Genomic DNA, 25,007 nt, shown 5'->3' with positions numbered 1-25,007 from the left:
AGTTTGGGCACCTTTTTGAGGCTTGGTCGTGAAAATAAAGAGACCAAGTAAACCCGGCGAAATACTGCTTAACGCCGTTTTTTTTCCATTATCGGCGAAAGCCAGCTATCTGGTAGCTACGCCCATCCCCACCCATGTCCCGCCTTCGCTTCACCGCCAACACGCCCCTTTGAACTTTCGCCGGCGAGGCAACGGGAAAGCGGAGATGCTGTCAAAAAAGGCAGCTTTCGATTATACCAATTTCGCCGCTTTTCCGAGATCGCTGGCCATCTCCTGATTTGTGCCGGGAAATGGCCGGCGATCACTTTCAATTATGAGCTGGTTAGTACCATTGACTGTACCAGGTTTCGAAATATGAATCTTGGGAAGAAAGGTTTTACTTTTTTGAGTCTCCACATGGAGTAGAACATCTTCTTAGTTGTATTCTTCACGTGGTTTTTTTTAGTGTGAGATTTCGATCAATGGTAACTCCAAGAATTTTCAGAGTGTTTGAGACGGGAAGGGAAATGTTTGGTATGGTTATGGTAGTGAATTTATTTGTATTATGTTGTGAGGTGAGTATAAGGCATTGTGTTTTTTCTGCATTGAGTTTTAGCTGAAATGCATCCGCCCAGGAGTGCATGATTTGGAAGCTTTTTTTTATATCATTGGTGACTTCCTTTAGATCATGTTTGAACGGGATGTTGATCATGACATCATCTGCATATATGTATGGATTGAGGTTTTGATTGGCTAGTAGCTCGGCTAAGGGTATCATCATTAGGTTGAAGAGGGTTGGTGAGAGGGGGGATCCTTGGGGAACTGCACATTTAGGTGTCCATGGGGCTGATATGGCCGCGTTAGCTGTTACTTGGTATGATCTTGTGGTCAGGAATCCTCTAAACCAGTTAAGAACGTTACCTCCAACTCCAAAGTACTCCAGGATATGTAGTAATATTCCATGGTTGACCATGTCGAGGGCACTGGACATGTCGAATTGTAAGAGAAGTATGTTGTTGCCAGTTGCAATTGTTTGTTTAAATTTATTCATTAAAGTCACTAGTACTGTTTCAATGCTGTGGTTTGACCGAAATCCTGATTGAGACTTGTGGAGAATTGAGTATTTATTTAGGTAGTTGGTGAGCTGTTTCGTCACTACGCCCTCCATAAGTTTGGTTATAGTGGGATAGATGCTACTGGATGATAGTTGGTTAAGTCATTTGTACTTTTCTTTGCGTCTTTAGGTAAAGGAGTAAGTAGAATGTTCCCTTTATCTTTTGGGAAGAGACCATTTTGTAGCATGTAGTTCAGGTGCCTCATGAGGTCTGTTTTGAGTTGTTGAGAGGCAGATCTTATAAGGTTGATAGGGCAGATGTCTAATTTGCATTGCGACTTGGCGTATCTTCCAAGCAATTGGGAGATGTTATCGATCGAGAGTGTATCAAAGTTGGTCCATGATTGGTCTGCTGGTTGTTCCCCAGGTATTGGATCTAAACACTCAAGGAGGTTTATATAATCAGTTGTGTTGATGGGTATCATAAGTCGTAGCTTTATAATTTTCTCATTGAAGTAGTTCGCAAGATTTTATGCTGAAGGGGTGTCTATATTGCTAGAAGTAACCAGTGTGGTATTTAGTAGTTTGTTTACGAGTTGGAAGAGTTTATGTGTGTCTTTGTAATCTGGACCGATTTTAGTTTTATAATATGATCTTTTAGTTTGCCTGATGGTGTATTTGTATTTTCTTTGTAGTTGTTTCCAGTCGTTGAGTGCAGAGTCGTCTTTTTTCTTATTCCATGCTCGTTCTAATCTTCTGACTTGTGTTTTTAATTCTTTCAATTCTTCATTAAACCATGGGATTGTGTTTTTTCTGTGTGAGGTTCTGGTTTGGTGCTATGTTGTCTAATATGATTCTGCATCTGTTGTCCCATTCATGAAGAAATTGGGGTGAGTCTGTTGGTGTTGTCCATTCATTGTTATAGAATTGTTTACAGAATATTAGCGGGTCTATTTTGCCTCTCGTGGTGTAGGTCAGCTGTTCTTGTTTATGTTGTGAATCTTATGTTCGCCAGTGAAGGGAGAGGTTTGCTTTGTAGTGATCGGACCATGGTATAGCTGTCCATTTTGTATCTGTTAGTGCGAGATTTATTTCTGATGAGAATTTGTATGTAATGATGTCTAGTGTGTGTCCTTTAGTATGGGTGGGTTGTATATTTGGCCAGTGAAGCTCTCATAGTTAGAGGAAGTCCTTGCATTCACATACGCTTGTTAGGTTAGTATCCTCAAGGTGAAGGTTGATGTCTCCTGCAATAAGAAGGTTTTGGGTGGTAACACAGGTGTTCGATATGAAGTCCATAAAATGTGTTTGGCAGTCTTGCCAGTTGCCTGGTGGCCTATAAAAGAGGAAAAGGTTTAGGTGGTCAAGTAGGGTTGGGTGGTTGATTCTAACTGAAGCTATTTCAAGTTGGGGAAGTATGGATTCGGCTATTGTTGTGCTGGTGAATTGAGATCTATAGATTATAGTTATGCCTCCTCCTCTTTTTCCATTCCTTGTCCAGTGGGTAATTTTGTACCCTGGAGGGCATAGCTCTAAAATTATGGGATCTTTGAGGTCATGGATCCAGGTTTCGCTAATAAGTAAGAAATCGAGATTGTCTGTTGTGATCCAATCGGTTATCATCGTAGTGTTGTTAACTACAGATCTGGCATTTATATAACCCATTTGTATTAGTTGGTGGGGTTCAGTTGGGGTCGAAGCTGTGATGATTTTTATTAGTTGTCTGTCCTCTTGGTTTTTGAGTTTGCTGTGTCCTTTCTTTCCTTTCTGTTGGTTGTGTCCGTAGGTTGTTGGTTGTGTCCTGCAGAGACCAGGTAGTGTTCCCTATAAGCTGTGCCTGTGTGTGTGCACAGTGGGCAAAAATGGAGCACATATACCTAACAACTGCATGCACAAAAGTTTTGCTGTTTTTTTATGTGCATATAGGCCAGCAAAAATTAGAGAGAATATTGGCAGAGACATATTTTCTGCATGCATGCCCTTGAGGGTAATCCATCCTGTGAAGCCATCCAAGCAGTTTCTCTGTGCTAACTCATCAGCTTCCTGGAGGCAATGCTTTATCACATCATAATGTAGGTGGCTTCTGATATGTTTATTATGGGTTCTGTAATATTATTTGCTTGGATCAGCTTGTAGATGTTTTTCAGCGTCCACAAGTTCGCCATAGCCTCTTGTAGTCTGAATATCTTCAATAAATGCTCTGTCTTCTTGTAGTGGGGAGGAGTTCAATTGTAGGGCAGTGAACTTTCCAAGAGTCCTTCACATAAATCCATTTACAGCAAACTTAAATAAATATACAGAGTTAAGATGCCATTTCTTAAGTTCCTATATTTTACATTGAACATCACAAATCTTCTCCGGTCTGTCAAGATACATCAAATTCTTCATTCTCCCTAAGCATTACTGGTTTTTCTTGACCTATCTTGAATTTAAAAAATCTGTGTGCCATATTCCAGATAAGGTCTCATGTTACAATTAATTCTTAAGCAGCAGCGTTTCACAAATCTGGCCTATAGTGAAGAGGTAAGTGCAACATATTCACAAATTATCCATTAGTATTTGATTTTGAAACAGTAAAAGTACTTCTTTCATAATCTGCATCAGTAAAACTTAGAATGGTTCCTGTTTTAAGTGATTCTGCATATGAAAAATTAACTATAGAATTTGTTTGCTGCAGCAGAATCATTCTAGCATTTTTATAGAACACACTGGATGGAATTTTCGAAAGACTTACAATATCAGGCTTATATTTGGAAAAACGCGGTTTGAAAGCGCCAAACCCCTCTGAGAAAAACTGCACTGGCTCCCAATCAAAGAACGTATTGCTTTCAAAATCTGCACCCTGGTTCATAAAATTATTTACGGTGAAGCCCCGGGATACATGACAGACCTCATGGACCTGCCAACCAAAAATACAATAGGATCAGCTCAAACATACCTAAATCTCCACTACCCAAGCTGCAAAGGAATCAAATACAAATCAACTTATTCATCCAGCTTTTCCTATTTAAGTGCACAACTATGGAACGCACTGCCAAAAGTCATAAAAACAACGTATGACCACCTAAATTTCTGGAAATCACAAAAAAAAAAACATGTTCAAAAAGGCATACCCCACCGACCCAACATAAAAGCCTGAATATCTGCAACACAATGAAACCAAAGCTCGTAATGGACATAACTTAACTCTTCCTCTCTAAGATCCTTGAATGTATCTGTCACACATGAACCTTATTCTACCACAATATCACATTGTATTTGTTCATACCGGAATTGGCGAACGCTGATATGGTACTATGTAAGCCACATTGAGCCTGCAAATAGGTGGGAAAATGTGGGATACAAATGTAACAAATAAATAAATAAATAAGTAAATCATTGGCTGGTAAATTTGTAAGTCCGCTATCCACTAATATTCAACCCCTATAAGGATTAAGGATAGTGACAATGAAAAACGATCTAATTTTCCTTAGACTACTTGCATAGGGTTGGGGCAGAGTTAGGGTGAAGATAGGAATCATATATTACACATATGCCTAAAAAATCCACACAGAAAACATTTGCACCCATCCCAGTGCCCTAAAACTATGCGCCTCCATTTATACCAACGAAAACATGGCATAAATCCCGGAACATAGATTTAGGCTCAGAGGGCCATATTCTATAACTTGTGTAAATTTTGGAATGCCCATGAAACACCCATACTCCCACCCATAACCACACCCTTTTTTGTCTGCACGTGTTAGAAGATAGGCGCAGTACATTATAGAATACGTTTAGTGAGTTGTGCACATAAATTCTAATTATTGCCAATTAGTGCTCATTATTTCTTGTCAAGTGCTGATGTAAACACTAATTATCTTGTTAAGTCAATTAAGTTATGCACATTGATGTAGAATCTGCCTGGAGTTTAACATGAATCTCTAGGCAGGCTACATAGAATCTGGGGGATAGCAGCAATGTTAGGCCACTAAAAAGGAAGGCTAGGCAAGGTTAAAGTAAAAAACCTAGGCTATTCTTAAAGCAGGTAAATGTTATCACTATAGTGGTCAGCAGTCATAAGTCTGGATTCAGTAAATGGTGCCCAAATTTGGGTGCCATAAAAAAATCAGTGCAGAGTTCTGTTCTATAAGAGGTGCTCTGAGTTGAGCACTCTTTATAGAAAAGCAATTAGAGCCCAAATGGCAGATGACTTTTAATGTGAACAAGTGGAAAGTGATGCATGTGGGAAAGAGGAACCCGAACTATAGCTACGTAATGGAAGGTTCCATATTAGGAGTCACTGACCAAGAAAGGGATCTCAGCGTCGTTGTTGATGATACATTGAAACCCTCTGCTCAGTGTGCTGCTGCGGCTAAGAAAGCAAATAGAACATTGGGTATTATTAGGAAAGGAATAGAAAACAAAAGTGAGGATGTTATGCCTTTGTATCAGTCCATAGTGCAACCGCACCTCAAATATTGTGTTCAATTCTGGTCGCCGCATCTCAAAAAAGATATAGTGGAATTAGAAAAGGTACAGAAAAGTGCAACAAAAATGATAAAGGAGATGGGATGAAATCCTTATGAGGAAAGGCTAAAGTGTCTAGGGCTCTTCAGCTTGAAGAAAATACAGCTGAGGGGAGATATGATAGAGGTCTATAAAATAATGAGTGGAGTGGAACGGGTAGACATGAATTGATTGTTTACTCTTTCCAGAAATACTAGGACTAGGAGGCACGTGATGAAGCTACAAAATAGTAAATTTAAAATAAATGCAGCAAGGCGATGGCCGTGGCCAGAAGGATGTTAGGCTACGTAGAGAGGGGCGCAACCAGCAGAAGAAAGGAGGTGTTGATGCCCCTCTACAAGTCGTTGGTGAGGCCTCACTTGGACTATTGTGTTCAGTTTTAGAGGCTGTATCTTGCTAAAGATGTAAAAAGACTGGAAGTGGTGCAAAGAAAAGCTACAAAAATGGTATGGGATTTGCGTTACAAATCGTACGAGGAGAGACTTGTTGACCTGAACATGTATACCTTACAGAAAAGGAGAAACAGGGGAGATATGATACAGACGTTCAAATATTTGAAAGGTATTAATCCGTAAATGAACCTTTTCCTGAGACGGGAAGGCGGTAGAGCTAGAGGACATGAATTGAGGTTGAAGGGAGGCAGACTCAGGACTAATGTCAGGAAGTATTTTTTCACGGAGAGGGTGGTGGATATGTGGAATGCCCTCCTGCAGGAGGTGGCGGAGATGAAAATGGTAATGGAGTTCAAACATGTATGGGATAAACACAAAGGAATCCTGTTTAGAAGGAATGGTTCTGTGGAATCTTAGTGGAGATTGGGTTGCAATACCGGTAATTGGGAAACAAAACGGGAGCTGGGCAGACTTCTACGGTCTATGCCCTGATCGTGACTGAATAGATAGGGATGGGCTGGAGTGTAAATTTTAAGGGGCTTCGATGTTAGCTTCAGAACTTAGTACAAGAACAGTATTCGGCAGATTTCTACGGTCTGTGCCCTGAGAAAGGCAAGGAAAATCAAACTCAGGTATACATATAAAGTATCATATACCATGTAAAATAAGTTTATCTTGTTGGGCAGACTGGATGGACCGTACAGGTCTTTATCTGCTGTCATTTACTATGTTACTATGAATCAAAAAAATATTTCTTCACTCAGCGTGCAATTAAATTCTGAAATTCGTTGCCAGAGAATGTAGTGAAAGCAGTTAGCTTAGAGGGGTTTAAAAACTTGTTTGGATGGTTTCCTAAAGGAAAAGTCCATAGACCATTATTAAATGGACTTGGGGAAAATCCACTGCTTATTTTTAGAATAAGCAGCATATAATATATTGTACTGTTTTGGGATCTTGCCTGGGCTTGATGGAACTTAGGTCTGTTCCAGTATGGCAATACTTACGTACTTCTGTACTGTTCCCTATAAGCAGAGTGGGAGTCCTGTACCTACAGTCCTACCAGTGTGTGTGTGTGTGTGTTGGGGGGGTATTGTCTGACATGAAGATCTTAGGGTACTTGAAGGAGCAATAAGGTATTGTTTATCGTGAAAAATATAAAGGAAGACTGTACTATTCAACATGCTGGACGTCGATTGGGGCGTCTCTGCCGCTCTGTCATCTGGAAGCAAAGAGATCTTGGATTCTCTACAGGAAGAATTGTTTGAGCAGTGGATAACGGAACCAGCATGAGATTTAGCTATTCTAGGCCTGGTGCTCACAAATGGGGAAAATGTTTCTGATGTTTCAGTGGGATATCATCTGGAATTTAGTGACCACCGAATGATGTGGTTCAATATTCAATGGGAGCTGGGCAGACTTCTATGATCTATGCCCCGATCGTGACTGAATAGATAGGGGTGGGCTGGAGTGTAAATTTTAAGGGGCTTCGATGGTAGCTTCAGAACTTAGTACAAGAAAAGTTCTGGGCAGACTTTTATGGTCTGTGCCCTGAGAAAGGCAAGAACAAATCAAACTCGGGTATACATATAAAGTATCACATACCATGTAAATGAGTTTATCTTGTTGGGCAGCCTGGATGGACCATACAGGTCTTTATCTGCCGTCATTTACTATGTTTCACTATCACATTTTCACTAGTGAGGGACCGGGAAGCTCTGCAGACATCCAGGGAACCTGCCTGCCAAAATGACATAAAGTGCTTTGTTTTTCTGTGCTCACTTTTGATGCTCAAGGATGCCATAAGACACTTCAAGATATCAATTGGAATTTAGTCCAAATTATAGCCAAAGTATTTTGTGTGACACTACATAGTGGCAGATCTGCAAAGCTAAAAATGCAATGATAGCTTGTAATCAAGTGTCACCCAGAGGATGCTAGGTTCTGAAATGGGCAGTGACATGGCATAAAACAGTAGGCTACTCCTGAGAATGGTAAGTTCAAAAAAGGCATGTTGGATGACATTTTGTAAAATGAACATGCCTCTCCTTGGACTACTGTTCTTAAAATGAACATGACAAGTATATGCCTGAAATACAAAAGTGGCTTGGTACATGAATCTTGGGTTTATGTACACAACTGTTACTTTCCTGTTCAAAACCATTTCAAATCTTTCTCTTGCTCATCACGTCCAACTTGTTCTTATTATTTTCAACTTCACAGTGTCTGCTTCTTTATACAGAGTCCAAGACTCGCATGCTTGTAGCAATGTAGCTATCATAGGTGCATCCAGTATTCTCATTTTGGTTACTGTGTTAATGTTTTTGCTCTTCCATATCATGGTCAGGTTCACAAAAGCACTATTTGCTATTCCAGTCCTCCTTTATATTTCTTTCCTGTAGTTTTTCTCTTTGGTTATCCTGCTTCCAGATTTATGAATTGGTTTTCACATTCCAACTTCTCATCTTCTATGAACACCTGCACCCAGGAGGGGCTGGGTCACTGACTTAGGACACAGATTAAAGACAGAAGGTTTATGCAAGTTTCCATGGTGTTAGCAGCCTGGCCAGCTGCAAGACAAACATGTAATGGGAAAAATGTGCTGAGCAAAGCAGACATGGGAACGGTCTGAAGAATGTGTCTAGGGTAATGTGTGCAAGGAGTGGTAGGTAACGTGGTTGGAAAGGAATGAGCTGAGTATGGGAAATGACACATATATATAGTGAAAAAGGGAAGTAAAATTAAATGGTGGGTGACTGACAGGGGTAGAACAGAAGAACCAACTGAAAAATTAAACAAGATAAGGAAAATGTTTAGAAATGCTTTATGTAAACTGGCAATGACGCATGTATGGTGTATATTGAATGTATAAACAATATGTTATACAGAATGGTCAGGGTCAGACTCCATCAATCCGAACATTACGGTAAATGTGAGCCTGATCAGAAGAAGGGATGATTAAAGTTGCCTTGTAAATTCCACATATAAAAATGTTTGATTGGATTGACGAGATAATAAATACAAGTTTGATTTTTGCAACAAGTGTAAAGCCTCTTCCTTTCTAAAAATAACATCAGCAGCCCTGGGGAGAAGCACCAAAGGTTTATTCTGGGACTAGTTGAAAGTCAGTACTTCGGGAATAAACACCACCACCTTTGATGGCACATAATAAAACTAAAGATATAGAAAAACATAATGTTTGTCTTATCCCTGTTGATGTAAAGTCCAGAATTTTCACCAGCCTGCTATATTTTTGTCAATTGCATTTCGAAATGGTCCTCCCCTTCCACTAAACGATCTATATCACCTGCAAATCACAAATCCTTAATGTGCCTTCACTGTGTTACCACACCTCCATGCTTTGCACTTTCATTTTTTCCATGATCTTCTTAAGAATTGTTATGAATAATAGTGGGGGCATTGGATCTCCTTGTCTATTATCTATTGTTGCTCTTGCCTATTTACTCAATCCTTTCTTGGACTTTACATCCACCTTTGATATTTCATAAAATGTATCATCAACCTGATCAATTTTTCTGGTGTTCCTATACTTGCCAGTGAGCCCCACAGTCTTCCCTGTCATGCCAAATTGAATACCTTCTTGAAGTCAATGAACCAGTAATAAAGGTTTTTTTTGAATTGCTTAGCAATTCTTCAGCAATAGTTGAAGTATCAGTATCTGTTGAATAGTATTTCTATTTTTTCTAAAGCCTCCTTATTCCTCACTCATGTTTTCTTCGAGTGCATTTCTCAATCTCTCCTGAGGAATGTTCAACATTATTTTACATAGGTGTGGGATTAGTGCAATTGTTCTGAGTTTGTAGAGTTCATCATATCTCCTTTCTTTAGTAGTACAATAGGATAGATCTATGTCAATCTTCCAGCAATTTACCATTTACCAAAATTAATTACAGATCTTCCATCCTTCCTTGACTATCCAAGATCCTCCTGTCTTAATTAATTCCACAGGAATCGCATCAGTTCTGCAACTTTTGTTGTTTTTCAACTTCTTGATTGCTTTTTCTACTAAACTTCAGTATAGCATCTTGGCTGCTCATTTCCTTTCACCTGTCCTTGCTTTTCAACAGCTACTCCAAGACACCACTGCCATAGGTGTTCATATCTATAAGGATTCAGTGTATTTGGACAATCTTTGAGATATCTTATTATCACCTGTGAGAACTTTTTCTGGTTTGTCTTTAATGGCTCTCGTGGCTGGACTGAATTATCCTTTTGAGTCTTAATCAACTGGAACATGTTGCATGTCTTAATACTTTCAATTATCTTTTCTATTGTATTACGCTGTTGTTAATCTATCTCTTCATATCTGGTCTTGCACTTTTTTATGGCTTTCCACAACTTATTGTACTTCTATGCCATTCTTGGTTCAGCAAGCCAAAGGAGTAAGGTGAAAGGGTATGCACTTCCAAAAGTCACAGGGAAGACAAAAATAACCTTGTATATAAAAATGTATTTTTGTTGTGTCCTGAGTAAAGTTTTATATACAAGATTCTTTTTGTCTTCCCTGTGGCTTTTGGAAGTGTCTACCCCCCTTCACCCTAATCCTTTTGCTTGCTTATAACAGTCATAGGGATTGTTGTTCCTCACTTTTTGTGGATTCTTCCTTTCATTGTAGGTTCAGTTCCAACTGTTCTCCTTACTTCTCTCCTTTCTTCCACCAGTCTCAGTGTTCTGCTGCTTATCCACTACTTCTTGGTTTCCTTGCTTTTCCATTCCAGTTGCCACTTCTCACAGTACCTCTGTGATCAGGCTGCCCTTTCTTCCAGACTATGTTGTCCTCCATTTCATGCTGTCTTCAACTCGCTGCCTCACCACTTGCTTTTCCTCTTGCAATTTGATCCTGTCATAAATGGTGGCTCTCACTCTGCACTTTGCTACTTTTATTTTCTCTTTGGATGCATCTTGATGTTGCCCACACATTGGTGATCAGATGCAATGCCCATATTTGGGAAGCCCATAATACACAAAACTGCACAGACAAAAACAAAACATCCAATATAAAAGCTCTCTGACAGGAATATCAAAGGTGTAAAAACCTCCTAAATGGCGGAATCAGCACTAGTTATTCACCTTATAAACATATATTTGTATATATGCATATAGGACTAGATTCTATATATGGTGCCTAAAAAATCAGCACTGACAATATTTCTGCCTAGGCATATTCTATAAACCATGCCTAGATTTAGATGCAATCTATAGAATACACCTAGCAGCCATGCCTACATCTAACTCTAAGTATGTCCATTTGCACCAAGTAAAACTTGGTGTAAATACTGACACCTAAGTTAGGCATGGAGCAAGTGTATTCTATAACCCTGCGTGTAGATTTTCATAACGCACATGGCCCACTCATTCCACACCAGTGGCCATGCCCTCTTTTTGGCAACATGTTTTAGAATTTACAAGCACTGCTTTAAAAATATGCTTAGCAAGTTGTATGCATAAATTCTAATTAATGCCGATTAATGACAATAATTGCTTAAGTGGCAATTATTGGTGCTGAATGGCTTGTTAAGTAATTACATTGCACATGCAAATCTAGAATATGAACAGATTTATGCACACAATTTTGGTCATGCTATATAGAATCCGGGGATGATGGAGAAACACATCAGTGCTGCTGCTTATTGATGAGCACCAAATAGTAACTCACATTATTAATCCATATAGCACCCCTTAAGGCTTCTATGATTACCAAAGTTCTTAAATCTACATCCTTGGGTACTCTGTTGGAGAGTTTTAACAGTGGTGATATTAACTCTAAATAAATGTCATGAATAAATAAACTCAATAAGTGCTCACCCATAAGTTCATAAGACCTACTAAGTCAGACTAAAGGTTCATATAGCCCAGTATCCTGTTTACAACAGTGAACAATCCAAGTCACATGAAACTTGGTAGAGTCCTAAAAGGTAGCAACATTCCATGCTACTTAACCCAAGGGATCATTGTTGGCTTTCCCCAGGTCTACCTTAATAAAGGGAGGCCTGAATAATTAGCTGAGGGCCATATAAATTTAGCCTCTCTACTGCAGGAGTTATGATTAATTTAAATTTGGGGGTGTGTAGGATGTGGAAATAAGGAGGGAAGGAAAATAAGTGAAAGAGTTAAGAAGTATTTGCTTGAAAGGATTATGAATAAGGAGAAGGAAGGAAAATAAATAAAAATAAAATAAAATAAAAAGTGTGACAAAGTTAGATTTAATTTGCATGAGCAGAAAACTGTGGGAAGTGGGGTATTGAAGGTTATAAGGATGATAGAGCTGGAAGAATAAGGTCTCTGTTGTTGAGGGGGCAAGGAAGATGTAATGTGGATCCATGATAGGTCAGGGTATGAGAGAAGGTCATTGATTGGTGGAGCAAGCAGTGGGCAGAAAGGTACAAGGGGAGAGAAGGATTATGGGTTTTGGTTGGTGTTATGGTTTATGGATTTTTCCTCTGGGAATTTGTCCAAACCTTTTTAAAATCCAGCTGTATTAACTGCTTTTACCATTTTCTCTAGCTATGTGTGCTGAAGGTTGTTTATGCATTGAATGACAAAAATATATTTTCTCCTATTTGTTTTAAATGTTCTACTATGCAACTTCCCCTAGACTTTGCACTTTTTTAAACAGTACATAAGTATTGCCACACTGGGACAGACCAAAGGTCCATCATGTGCAGCATCCTGCGAAAACAGTTGATTTTGCTTACCCATTCTGTAGGGCTAAAACCTTGCATAAGGCACTACGATTCAGCACTAGCCTACATCATGAACTGACATTTACAGACTTGGCCATTGTCATCCTTAATAGAGAGGCTTGGTACAAGAAGTCATCTAGTCCTACAAAGATAAAACAACTTGGACATCAATGACTTTTGTTGATGTATTGTTATCAGCATGGAAGTCATTACAGGGACATCAGGTCATCATGTTCCAGTCCATCTGACACCAAGACTTGGGGAGAAAGGTATAAAGACCCAAGTTATCAGCTGATTGGCAAGTGAGCTGTTATCTGCTGGAACCTAGATTATGGCTATCAGCTGGCTCCGAGTCTGCCATCAGAATGATGGCTTATTAATCTGGGGCACCATTGCTTGCCTGCATAGACTCTTAATTGGCTTAGAAGAGTCCACCTGCTGAATTCCTAAGTCCTGATCCCTCATCATCAGTTCCTGACCTGCCTCTGGATCCAGCGTTCCTGAGTGGTATCATCGTGTCAAGTTGTACTGATATCTCCTTAGTGCTTGTAAGTGCCTGGGATGTTAGGCATCCTAATAATTCAGGATTAGGGTGAGTGTGCACTATCCTAGTTTTCCTGACAGGTACTTGTGACCCTTTACCACCATTCTGAGTAATTTGGTATAATTCATTGTCTCTAATTACATTATTATTATTTGCTGCCAGTACTATACAATAAACAGCTTTACCTTTTATATTAACATCGGAGCCTTGTGTCTATTACTCTCAGTTAAAGTATAAGTGTGGATAAGTATAACTTTTGGACTGTAAATTAGGATCGTGGGTGAGAGGTTTTGGTTTGTAAGATATCCAGAGTGCTAAGAGATAAGTTATACCTCTCACTCACTTTTTGGGGTTTGGTAATATGTGCTTTGTCCCCACATAATTTGGAGGTTCCACCGAGATTCAGTGTGTTTCGCCCTTATTTAGGGGTTTTAGCCCAGGTAGCGTGGCGTTTTAATCTCTAATTATAAGCAGATGTTCTCCAAATGTACTATGTACACCAACTATATAACACCTTTTGAATTGATTTCCTTTTACATTACAGCATGCAGTAAAAGAAATACATAGTAGCAAATTGTTTTATTCTTCGGTTACAGCATATAATTAAATGCATGAGACATCTTTCTAGCTCATGTGCTATTCTGCAGCATAATTTAACAACAGAATGAACGATTGTTAAGCATCATAGTGTTGTTTGATGAGACTTTGCCATCCTTATAACTGAAAAAATTCTATTTATTGCTAGTATGACTGGAGCTGAGAGTCCATACCAATCTTACAAGAATCTAGAAGTTAGGAGATTTCCTGTCACCTCTGAGACAATCAAGTTGTAATTCTTTATGGCCTTAAGCTGAAACTAAGTGTGACATAGTCGAAGATATTAATGAATGAATGTGGTAACATTGGTATGTCTCATAAAGGAAAAAGCTTTGGAACAGATGCCCTCATATTTTATGTGAGAATTTATTTCAGGTTATTATCTGTATTTCCATCAAAAGAAGCTTTGAAAAACGAAATATTGTCATATTCTTAGAATTATTCCAGCGTTTCTGTAGGAAAACTATTAACCCTGATATTCATTAAGGGGGGCCTTTTACTAAGGCATGCCAAAAAATGGCCTGTGCTGGTGTAGGCACATGTATTGGATGCACGCAGGTCCATTTTAAAGCGCACCTGCAAAAAAGGCACTTGTTTTGTCCAAAAATGGACGTGTGGCAAAATAAATATTGGCGCATCCATTTTGGGCCTGAGACCTTACTCCCATCCATTGATTTAGCAGTAAGGTCTCACATGTTAACTGGATGGTAATCATCAGCATGTGTACACTGCCAATTACCACCTGGTTAGCACCATGCGGTAGAAAATAAAAAATAGAATTACCTCCTGGGGCACATGGTAGCCGGGTGGTAGTTCTAATTTTATGCATGTTGTATGTGCGTAGGTGCCTATGCACCTTAGTAAAAGGGCCCCTAAGTGACTACAGTTTCTAAAAGCTAATGAATTTATCTGGCATTACAATATAATTCCTAAGCAAGGATTTACAACTAGTCTAGTTGTCCACAAGTTATCTTAGAACCAGGGTCAAAATCCTTGAAGCTTCTACTAGTGCCAGATAAAATAAATAATATCTTGTGCTGTCTTTTCACAGGAAACCGAAGAAGAACATTATATCATTCATAACCAAGCAAATAAATGAAAATAAATTCCGTAGTCTTTACCTTGTTTGGGTTTTGTTTCAAGCAGGTTCTGGAATTCTGAAGAAGTGGCCAAAAAAACTTAGAAGAGTGAGAACGTCTAACTAAATGCCAAGTAAAAAGTAAATGTTTTGCATGTTCATTTATCTATGTAGTTCTAACAAGTTGGGTTCTTTCTTTTATGGAATGAAAATTAAGAGGGGAAGATGGTGAAGGAAGAAAGGAATGTTTTTTTTCTGGTTTTCCCTCTGTCTTGGTACAGACTTCCCTTATCAACTCATTTCCTGGCAACCAGGCATTCCTGAGCTCATCAATTTTGTAAATAAGTTTTATGCTATAGCTGAGAAAGAAACTCTGATTTAAAATCGTAAGCTTTCTACTTTTGCTATAGAATTTCTTTTGCCATAGTTCAGTTTTGTTTTTTGTACCTTGGCTATGTTGTGCACCATACACTAATTTTGATTTTAACTTTTACCTGCAGGTTCTTTTTGCGAGCAAATAAATAAATGGAAGAGAAATGGGACTTCATATACTGCCTCTGCTTTTCTGTGGTTTTTGCAACTACATTCAAAGCAGTTTAGATAGTATATACAGGTACTTATTTGTACTTGGGGCAATAAAGGTTTAAGAGACTTGTCTAGAGTCACAAGGAGCAGCAATGGCAATTGAAGCTAGTTCCCTAGGATCAAGGTCCACTGCACTAACCACTAGGCTACTCCTCCACTTATATTTTTTTATTATTTTTTTATAATGCCTTAAGGTTTACAAGCAATAACATATAATGTTTATGCTTAATACTGTGGTACACCATTTAAAATTTGAATTGAAACTTTTCAAAATTTAAAACATTTACTTTAAACAAATTCCAAATTACAATTTCAAATTATGCATGCATTGCTATGCTGTATAGAATTGCTTCTGGATTTCACCTGTTTGCCACATCATGGTTATGTCTATGAATAAACAACATTATTGGTACTTTCTCCAGTTTACCCTTTCAGCATTCCCTTGCAGAGGGGCTACAAAGGAGATCCTTATACTGATGCCTGTACAGGTTTTGACAGTTTTATTGCCAGGACATCTGTGGTCTTCCCTGTTTGCCTCTCAGGAAGGGTATTGCAATGCAACACCACCAGTTGACAGAATATCAGTGCACATACTTACATGCATAGGCGGTCGGTGGCCCAACTGTTTGGGGAGGCTAAATGGGGCGGGGTTAAGGGTGGGGCCAGGGGTGGAGCTTAAATCCATAATTGTCTGATAACACACAGAAAAAATAAATAAATAAAAATAAAAGTCACAATTAATACCTTTTATTAAATTTAGATATTAGATATGTATCATATGTCAAAGAATAAAGTGGTTGCTGAAAGCATATACTAACCACAATTGGTCAACTGCAAAACACTATGCACAACTTTGTGCAAAAACACACTCAGAACCTTACTGTACCATAAATATTATACTGGGCAGAACCTAATACACCAATATACCACCCATACGGAAAATGCTTCACATCACAGAGTTTGCGCTTTTTTTTTTTAAGAGTTCAGCAGTAGAATTTCAAAGGCTAATGATGGATAAGTTACTGAGAGAGAAATCTATCTTAACACTTCATGGAAACAAATTATTGTGCATGCCACTGAAAAACAACTGATATTTTTTAAATCAAAATGAGTATTCCTCAGTTATATGCTATCAGTTAAGGGGCTTTCCCTAAAACCAAGTTCTTACATGATGCTCTCACCAGCTCAGCACCTCTCAATAAAACATGCATTGCTTAAGGCAGGACACAATCACACCAAGTAATTTTAGTGTTCATTTTGCTCATTTTAGAGAAACTGAACAGCTCAAGTAAAGCAATTACTTCAGCAGTGAATATGCTGTAGGTATGGTGGAGAGAAAATCTATGCCTTTACAAAGCATGAGCCTTTCTAGGATTCTTCCAAAGTTTATAATGGCTGCAGTTAAATTTTGGGAAACTTTCCCATGGGGACTGATCCAGTATTCCAGCAGGGGAGGAAAGAAAGAAGGGGAGAGGAAGTACAGTGTCTACAGTTTTAATAGATGGTAGAGTTCTGAAGGTCAGTTTTGACATAAATAAATACACTCTACTGCACTGTCCAAGGTGTGTAGCTAGGCACAAGTGCTTTTCAGCTCCTCAAGGTTATTTTTTTTTCTGACAATGTCAACAAATATTTTCAAAGCCATGTCATACCAAGGACTGTAATATCTGCTTCAGGAATTGTAAAATCACAATCTCCCATTTTTCCCAGCAGGACTATATGTCTAGCATGACCTAGTTGCCTGACAGCCCCTGGCTATGCAACACAGGCAGGGCTTAGCTATTGACTCACAAATGCTTCTCCAGATAGAAGGCAATTTGCAATCTGGCAACTGCAGGAGGCTAAGAGATTTCTCATCAGTGGCAGGCCATGTCCCTACTTTCTGTCCCACATATCACGGACCCTTCCTGCCTCCATCAATAAAATCTCACAAGCATTACCTGAGTTAGTTCATTCTAATTTCACCCATTTGTATTAAAAAACAAAAAACCTTTCGCTCACTCAGCCAATATATCCCTCCAAATCAAAGGCACAGAGACACTCACCGTGAGTCTCCCCTTACTTACTAGCTGCCCCGCGCCATCTTTAATTTACCTTCGTCCCCAGCGGTGGCCGTGTCATTTCAAAGCCCGCCCTGCCCGTCTCTATTCTTCCCTCCCTTTGGGACGTGAATTTGTTCCGCAGAGTCCCGCCTTCTGACATCATTTCCTTGAGGGCGGGACTCTGCAGAACGAACTCACGTCCAGAAGGGAGGGAAGACTAGAGACGGGCAGGGCGGGCTTTGAAATGACGCGGCCGCCGCTGGGGATGAAGGTAAATTAAAGATGGCGTGGGGCAGATAGTAAGTAAGGGGAGACTCACGGCGCCGCTCGCCCGCCCAGAAATCCGGACAAACGGGCAGGCAGCCAGCCAAAACTCCCCCAGATGCCTAACCCTTTCTTGCTATGGCTGGGGAGGCTTAGCCTCCCCAAGCCTCTTATACCGGGTGCCTATGCTTACATGAAACAGTATGAGAGAGTAATTTGTAAATAGTTTCAAGCTTGAATTATATATTTAAGATTTGAGTAGCTACATATGTGAGAGTAATTTCACAGTTAGGCCTGAACCTAGTAAGGACAGAGGTCCCTGTCAATGTTACCTGTGCACTGCTTGAAAAGTCTCTACCAAAGAGTACAGTGGACCCTCTGATGCAGTCCTGACCTACAACATTATTTTGTTGGCCTAAACGCATACATATATTTGCAACTAATTTTAAGGTACCTATTATTATTTTTCACACTCACATTTTTAGAATGATTTGCACTAACACATCTGTCAAGTATTTCCAAGTGTTATGCATATGTTTACAGGCCCTAAGTCCCCTACAGCAATATAGAAAGGGTGTGCCTCAGCTTGGTAGCATGTTGTTTTAAATTGTGTCATACTATTTTTAGTGCAAATAAACACAAAGGGTTTTTCTTTACCCACAATATTTCCATCCACAACATTTCATATTCTGGGTTTTTCCCTTCTAAATAGATTTTTTAATAAGGCTGTAATCTAAATTTACTGCCTTATTATATGCACCTAAACATCCAAGTGTCAAAGAACTTTCTGTTTTTACCCCTCTGTTGTAAAGTCATCATGTATGTGATGTAATGCATTCATTATTATTGACACTTATACTATGTATGATGTAAGGTTTTGCACTATACTATGTCATTGTGTATTGTACATGTGTTATGTTCCATCACTAACTTTTGTTAACTGGACATTGATTTTATCAAAGATATTGCCAGTATTGGTTTATCGTGGCTACCCACTTTTAAGCAATCATTGACTGATCACAGCCTGGTTTTAGACATTGGGTTCGGCCATGGTTACCTGCTTTGAATAACTGGAGGACTGATTACAGTCCAGGTACCTTTTTGACAATGAATATTATTCTAATAGTGCATGGACATTCAGTAGTTTATTATTTCTTTACAAGTACCTATTGGTAGCAATTGATGCAAGCCTGAAAGAAGAACATATCTAAAATCTAGTCCACCTGGTTGACTGCCACTTTGTCAAGCTACTGTATGTATTTTTCTCATTGGAATGGAAACTATTCACTTGGTAAGTAGGAAAACTAACATTAACATAGTAAAAATGCCATGCAATAATTTTGTGTCATTAATTCAGTAAAGAGCATATTAGTCAACTGTTTTGTCATATAATAATTGTAATATACTGCCTGTGGTAGCTTATGAACATTAAAGAACTTTGAGACATTTGGCTTCTTGGTATTGTAACAAGGAAGTTGACAGTAATTAACTGTACTTTAGACATTGGAAAGACTGAAAAACACTTTTTCAAATATAACAACTATAATAACAGAAATAATCTGTACAAATTTCCCTTCCTTGAGTTGTCATGCTGTAACATTTTTCTTCTCAGGGATGCATGGCACAAAATATCATACAGATAATTTTTATTATGTCATTTGTGCACAGCAGTAACCGTGCTTAGATCAAATTTATAGTATAATGAGAACAGATGGAAGAAAAACTAAGGGCTCCTTTTACAAAGCTGCACTAGTGATTCTGGTATGGCAAATGCAATGAAGCACATTCAATTCCCATGGGCTTCGTCGCATTTGCCACACTGGAATCACTTAAGTATTATTTTTCTTATCAATATTCTCTTAGATAAATAGCTGTTATTATCTTCATCTTTATTATTTTAATGTTTATCATATGTTTTTGTATAATGAGTTGTTAATATAATGCATTTGTAGTATTTCTTATATTTTATCATAAGTCACTTACAGGCTTATTTTCAAAAGAGAAAGACGCCCATCTTTTGACACAAATCGGAAGATGGACGTCCTTCTCACAGGGTCATCCAAATCGGTATAATTGAAAGCCGATTTTGGACATCCCCAACTGCTTTCCATCGCAGGGATGGCCAAAGTTCATGGGGCATGTCGGAGGCGTACTGAATGTGGGTCTTGGGCATGCCTAACACTTGGATGTCCTCACTCATAATTGAAAGAAACAAGGACGTCCCTAACGAACACTTGGACAACTTTACCTGGTCGTGTTGTTCATACAACCAAGCCACAAAAAGGTGCCCGAACTGACCAGATGACCACTGGAGAGAACTGGGGATGACCTCCCCTTCCTCCCCCAGTGGTCACTAACCTCCTCCCACCCTCAAAAAACATCTTTATAAATATGTCCTGCCAGCCTCAGATGTCATACTCAGGTCTATGACAGCAGTATGCAGGTCCCTGGAGCAGTTTTAGTGGGTGCAGTGCACTTCAAGGAGGTGGGCCCAGCCCCATCCCCCCTCTACCTGTTACATTTGTGGAGGAAAGAGCGAGCCCTCCAAAACCCACCACAAACCCACTGTACCCACATCTAGGTGCCCTTTTTACCCGTAAGGGCTATTTTAGTGGTGTACAGTTGTGGGTAGTGGGGTTGGGGGGTTGAGGGGGGGCTCAGCACACACAGTAAGGGAGCTATGTACCTGGGAGCAATATATGAAGTCCACTGCAGTGCCCCCTAGGGTGCCCAGTTGATGTCCTGGCATCTCAGGAGGACCAGTGCACTAAAAATGCTGGCTCCTCCCACAATCAAATGGCTTGCATTTGGTCATTTCTGAGATGGACGTTTTTGGTTTCCATTATCGCAGAAAATCAGAAATGACCAAGTCTAGGGATGACCAAATTTCAGGATTTGGATGTCCCTGACCGTATTATTGAAACAAAAGATGGACGTCTATCTTGTTTCGAAAATACGAGTTTCCCTACCCCTGGATCAGGTCATTTTGCGAGGACATCCCTTTCGATTATGCCCCTCTTAGTGGCCCTTTTACTAAGCTGCAGTAAAAGAGGTCCAGTGCTAGCAGCAGCGTGTGTTTTGCCATGCGCCAAGGCCCCTTTTACCACAGAAAAAAGAAATGGCATGCAGTAAGTTCACACTTGCTGCATGGCCATTTGGGGGGGGGGTGCATTTACTGCCACCCACTGAAGTGGAGGTAAGGGCTCCCACACTAACCTGGCTGTAACCAGGCAGCACATGGTGCTGCCCAATTAAAATATGGAAATACATTTCTATAGTTCCAGAAATGGTGCATGCTGGGGGCAGAATTACCACTGGGCTGCTGCACTAGCCCAGCAATAGGTCGAGCTTGATGTGCAGCAAGCCTATTGCCACATGCCAACCATTTAGTAAAAGGTCCCCTTAGTATTGTAGATTTGCAGCATAAAAATAATTTTAAGAAAATAAGGAGGTTGGATCTTTACAGGGCATAACAATGTAAAGGCTATTGTATTGGTAATAGAGACCACTCTAGCAGAACTATTTCTTTCAGAAAAAAAATGTAAAACTCCAGAATAATTAATATCTTGCTTATCAAAAGTAATGGCTCTTGGTTATACTAAAATACAAACTAGAATCATTCTTAAGGTTGAGTTAGATTATGATCGTAAAGCATGGGTTAGTCAAGGTCAGCATTTCAATAAACATAATATAATCGCTCATGCTGTTCATGGTATATATAGCCTTAGTCATTACTCTATTCAGCTCTAGTGGTTTATGTTTATGTTGGTCTAGCTGGTCAGAATTTCAAAATGTAATCAACTAATTTTCTAACATAGTTCAACTTTTATTCACCAAATTCTCAGCCAGAGAAGATCCAGATAAGAGCAGTTAAGGTCAACATCTAGATTAAAGACTTCAGACTAGAAACTCACCTGCAAGGAGACTTCTTTCCCTTTACTGCTGTTAAATCCTTGTCCGTTAACACTGAATCCTTCCTTTCCCAAGGCCTGATTGTCCATGAGAGTATTTGAATTTTTCTCTGTTTTTAACTGAATCTTTCTAGAGTCAGTGGTCAAGTAAACTTCTTGGGAATAAGTCTGAAGAAAAGCTCTAACTCCATCTATTCCCATGTATTGAGTAGTGGGCTCAGCATTAAAATTCACACTAGAAGAATCCAGCAGCTGAGAATTTCTCCACTTACAAAGTTTAAGGGCTAATAATAATATTATAAAAGTGAAAAACAAGGCAGAAACCGAAGCTAAGGAGATCACCAAATACAAGGTGAGGCTCGAACTGGTTTCAGTATTAGCTGAAAGGCTGCTTAAGTCAGACAGCATTTCTGGAATATTCTCTGCTACAATCACAGTTAGAGTAGCTGTAGTAGAGAGAGATGGATGGCCATTGTCGTTCACTGTAATGACAAGAGTTTGTTTAAACATATCTTTCTCAAGAAAAAACCGGGTTGTTTTGATTTCTCCAGTATGAAGTCCTACAGTGAAGAGCCCAGGATCCGTAGCTCTGAGAAGTTGGTAAGAGAGCCAGGCATTCTGTCCAGAATCAGCATCAACAGCCACCACCTTGGTTACCAGATAACCTGGCTCAGAAGAACGAGGTGCCAGTTCCAATCCAGTGGAGCCATCCCTAGGGACTGAAGGGTATAATATTTCAGGAGCGTTGTCATTCTGATCCAGTATAAAGAAAATAACAGTAGCATTGCTGCTAAGTGGTGGATAACCTCCATCTTGAGCTTTTATTATGATTTGAAACTCCCTGAATTCCTCATAATTAAATGAGCGCATAGCATACAGTGCACCAGTATTAGAGTTAATGGAAATGTAGGAAGAGAGAAGGGATCCATGAGTGTGACTTCCAATAACTGAGTAAGAGAGTTTGGCATTTTGAGCCAGATCTGGATCTGTTGCTCTCACAGAACAGATCAAAACTCCAGGAGAATTGTTTTCCATTATATATCCAGTGTAGGATTCCTGGTCAAATGCAGGAGGATTGTCGTTTATATCTGAAATAATCAGCAAAATGTTTTTAGTTGTGCTAAGAGGAGGCATACCACTATCTGTGGCTGTAACAGTTATATTATATTCCGATATTTGCTCCCTATCTATCGTGCTTTCAGTCACCAAGCTGTAGTAATTATCAAATGACGTCTGGAGTAGAAAAGGAAGAGTTTCTGGAATTAAGCAAGTCACCAAGCCATTATTTTTCGAATCTGGATCCTGCACGTTTAAGAGAGCAATAACTGTACCAGATGGAGAATCTTCATCAAGAGAACTTAAAAGCGATTGAATTGTTATTTCTGGTGCATTGTCATTCACATCAATAACTTCTACTACAACTTTTGATCTACCGGAGAGACCCCCTGCGTCACTCGCTTGAATTTCTATTTCATATACACTTGCTTCTTCGAAGTCCAGGTTCCTCAAAATGGATATTTCTCCAGATTTCGAGTCTATGTGGAATAGATGGGAAACATTATTTGCCGTTTTAATAAATGAATAAGAGATGTGCGCATTTACACCTTCGTCCAGGTCCTTGGCATATGTTCTAACCACTACTGTACCTTCCGGCAAGTTTTCCAATACACTTACTTTATAAATGGACTGATTAAAAATTGGCGCATTGTCATTTACGTCTAGAACGATGACCCGGATCTGTACTGTGCCGGATCTTGTCGGATCCCCACCATCAGTGCCCGTGAGGATTAGATGGTGGACAGACTGTGCTTCTCGATCCAGAGACTTCTCTAAAACGAGCTCTGCGTATTTCTTTCCATCAACTCTGGTTCGCACATCTAGAGAAAAATGCTGATTTTTGCTAAGATTGTACGTCTGAAGAGAATTAATTCCTACGTCTGGATCTTGCGCCTCCTGCAGTAAAAAACGAGCTCCTGTTGCAGTGATCTCAATAATCTGTAATACAATTTCCTGAACCGGGAACCTGGGAATATTGTCATTTATATCTTGAATCTCCACTTCTGCTCGATAAAGTTTTATTGGATTTGCTACAAGAACTTCCAAGTATAGCACACACGGAAATTTTTGTCCACATATTTCTTCCCTATCAATTCGTTCACCGATGTGGATATGTCCATCTTGCAGATTGAGAGCAAAATATTGCGTCTTTCCTTTTGAAGCAATGCGAACTCCGCGTTCCAGGAGCTGCTTTGTGTCTAGTCCCAGATCTTTTGCAATATTTCCCACGAAAGAACCCGTCTCCATTTCCTCTGGAATAGAATAGCGAATCTGTCCAAAACCCGTATCCCAGATTATAGCTATTAAACAAACCAACAATATGCGTTTTCTCAGAGTCCCGCATCTTTGTGGCTTAGACATAGTCATATAGCTAACGAGATACATCTGTTTACAGATAAATGTTGGTTACCTCTAGGTTTACGCTATAATCTTGGTGGTAGAAACGCTTCCTGTGAGCCTTGTCCAGCATGGATTCTTGAACCGTAAGCTCTGATTTTGTGCCTGATATCTCTTGTTTGTTGTCTGACACAGTAGCAGAGTCTGCTAGATCTTTTAGCATTTTTGTGCAAATTGGTGAACAGCGACACTCAGCGTCACAACCAATAAATGCAGCAGCTCAATAAATAAGTGACCCGAAAATATTCCCTTTTATTTAAACCAGAGGTGCCTTTTTTAATATATCCATTATTACACATTCAGATACATAAATACTTTGGCAAGATGCAATTATAGCTTTATACTTGCTTTACTTTCCTTTATTATCATTGCTTGCCCTAGTTTCTATCTAGTAACTCTCTGAGTAGAAGGGGAGTGACAGAGGAAAGAGACTATTAAATTGAAGACATGTTAATGCCGATAAGAGTTTTATATTTTTAACCTTAGATATGAGCCGATTTACAATTTCTGATCATCGGTTAATTCTACGTTCACTGATTTAACATTATATTTCTGAAAACACACACTTTAGGCATCAATTGAAACTTCTAAAAGGAAGGATTACTTAGACTTAAAAGACAGGGCTGACAGTGGAACCTTTTTTTTGCATTCTTTGTATGTTTTTATTAGTAAATACATTTTTCATCCAAAGATACTCCAAGCGAAACATATGTGTATTTTAAGATTTATTTTAGAAACTTAAAACCAGAATAGTATATTAGAAACAATACATTATTATTATTTGCAAACAAATCGTTATACTGGGCACACAGGAGTTCATAGATAATAGTGAGGAACTCCGTGACCTTCAATATCCGACTTTTGTTTGGTTGTTTATCATCCGAGGTTTTCCTGCAC

The 25,007-nt window shown here is 39.3% G+C and overlaps 1 protein-coding gene and 1 pseudogene across 2 annotated transcripts in view; both read right to left on the bottom strand.

Annotated features, from left to right (window-relative positions):
- Window positions 1-25,007, bottom strand: part of LOC115476834 — a 557,863-nt pseudogene that overhangs the window by 404,990 nt on the left and 127,866 nt on the right.
- Window positions 1-25,007, bottom strand: part of LOC115476707 (protocadherin gamma-A12-like) — an 89,481-nt gene that overhangs the window by 4,436 nt on the left and 60,038 nt on the right. Inside the window, exon 1 of one of the 2 annotated variants that reach the window (XM_030213240.1) lies at window positions 21,660-24,137. The exons of the other annotated variant lie outside the window; for it this stretch is intronic. Coding sequence (XP_030069100.1) covers window positions 21,660-24,098 — 2,439 coding nt within the window. The 5' untranslated portion in view covers window positions 24,099-24,137. Of the gene's footprint in view, window positions 1-21,659; window positions 24,138-25,007 lie in introns of those variants that run through there. 2 annotated transcript variants of the gene reach the window in all.

Source organism: Microcaecilia unicolor, chromosome 8 (genome assembly GCF_901765095.1).
Source record: "Microcaecilia unicolor chromosome 8, aMicUni1.1, whole genome shotgun sequence".
Lineage (NCBI taxonomy): Eukaryota > Metazoa > Chordata > Amphibia > Gymnophiona > Siphonopidae > Microcaecilia > Microcaecilia unicolor.
The sequence above is the reverse complement of the archived record's forward strand: the minus strand, read 5'-3'. Positions and strand labels throughout refer to the sequence as shown.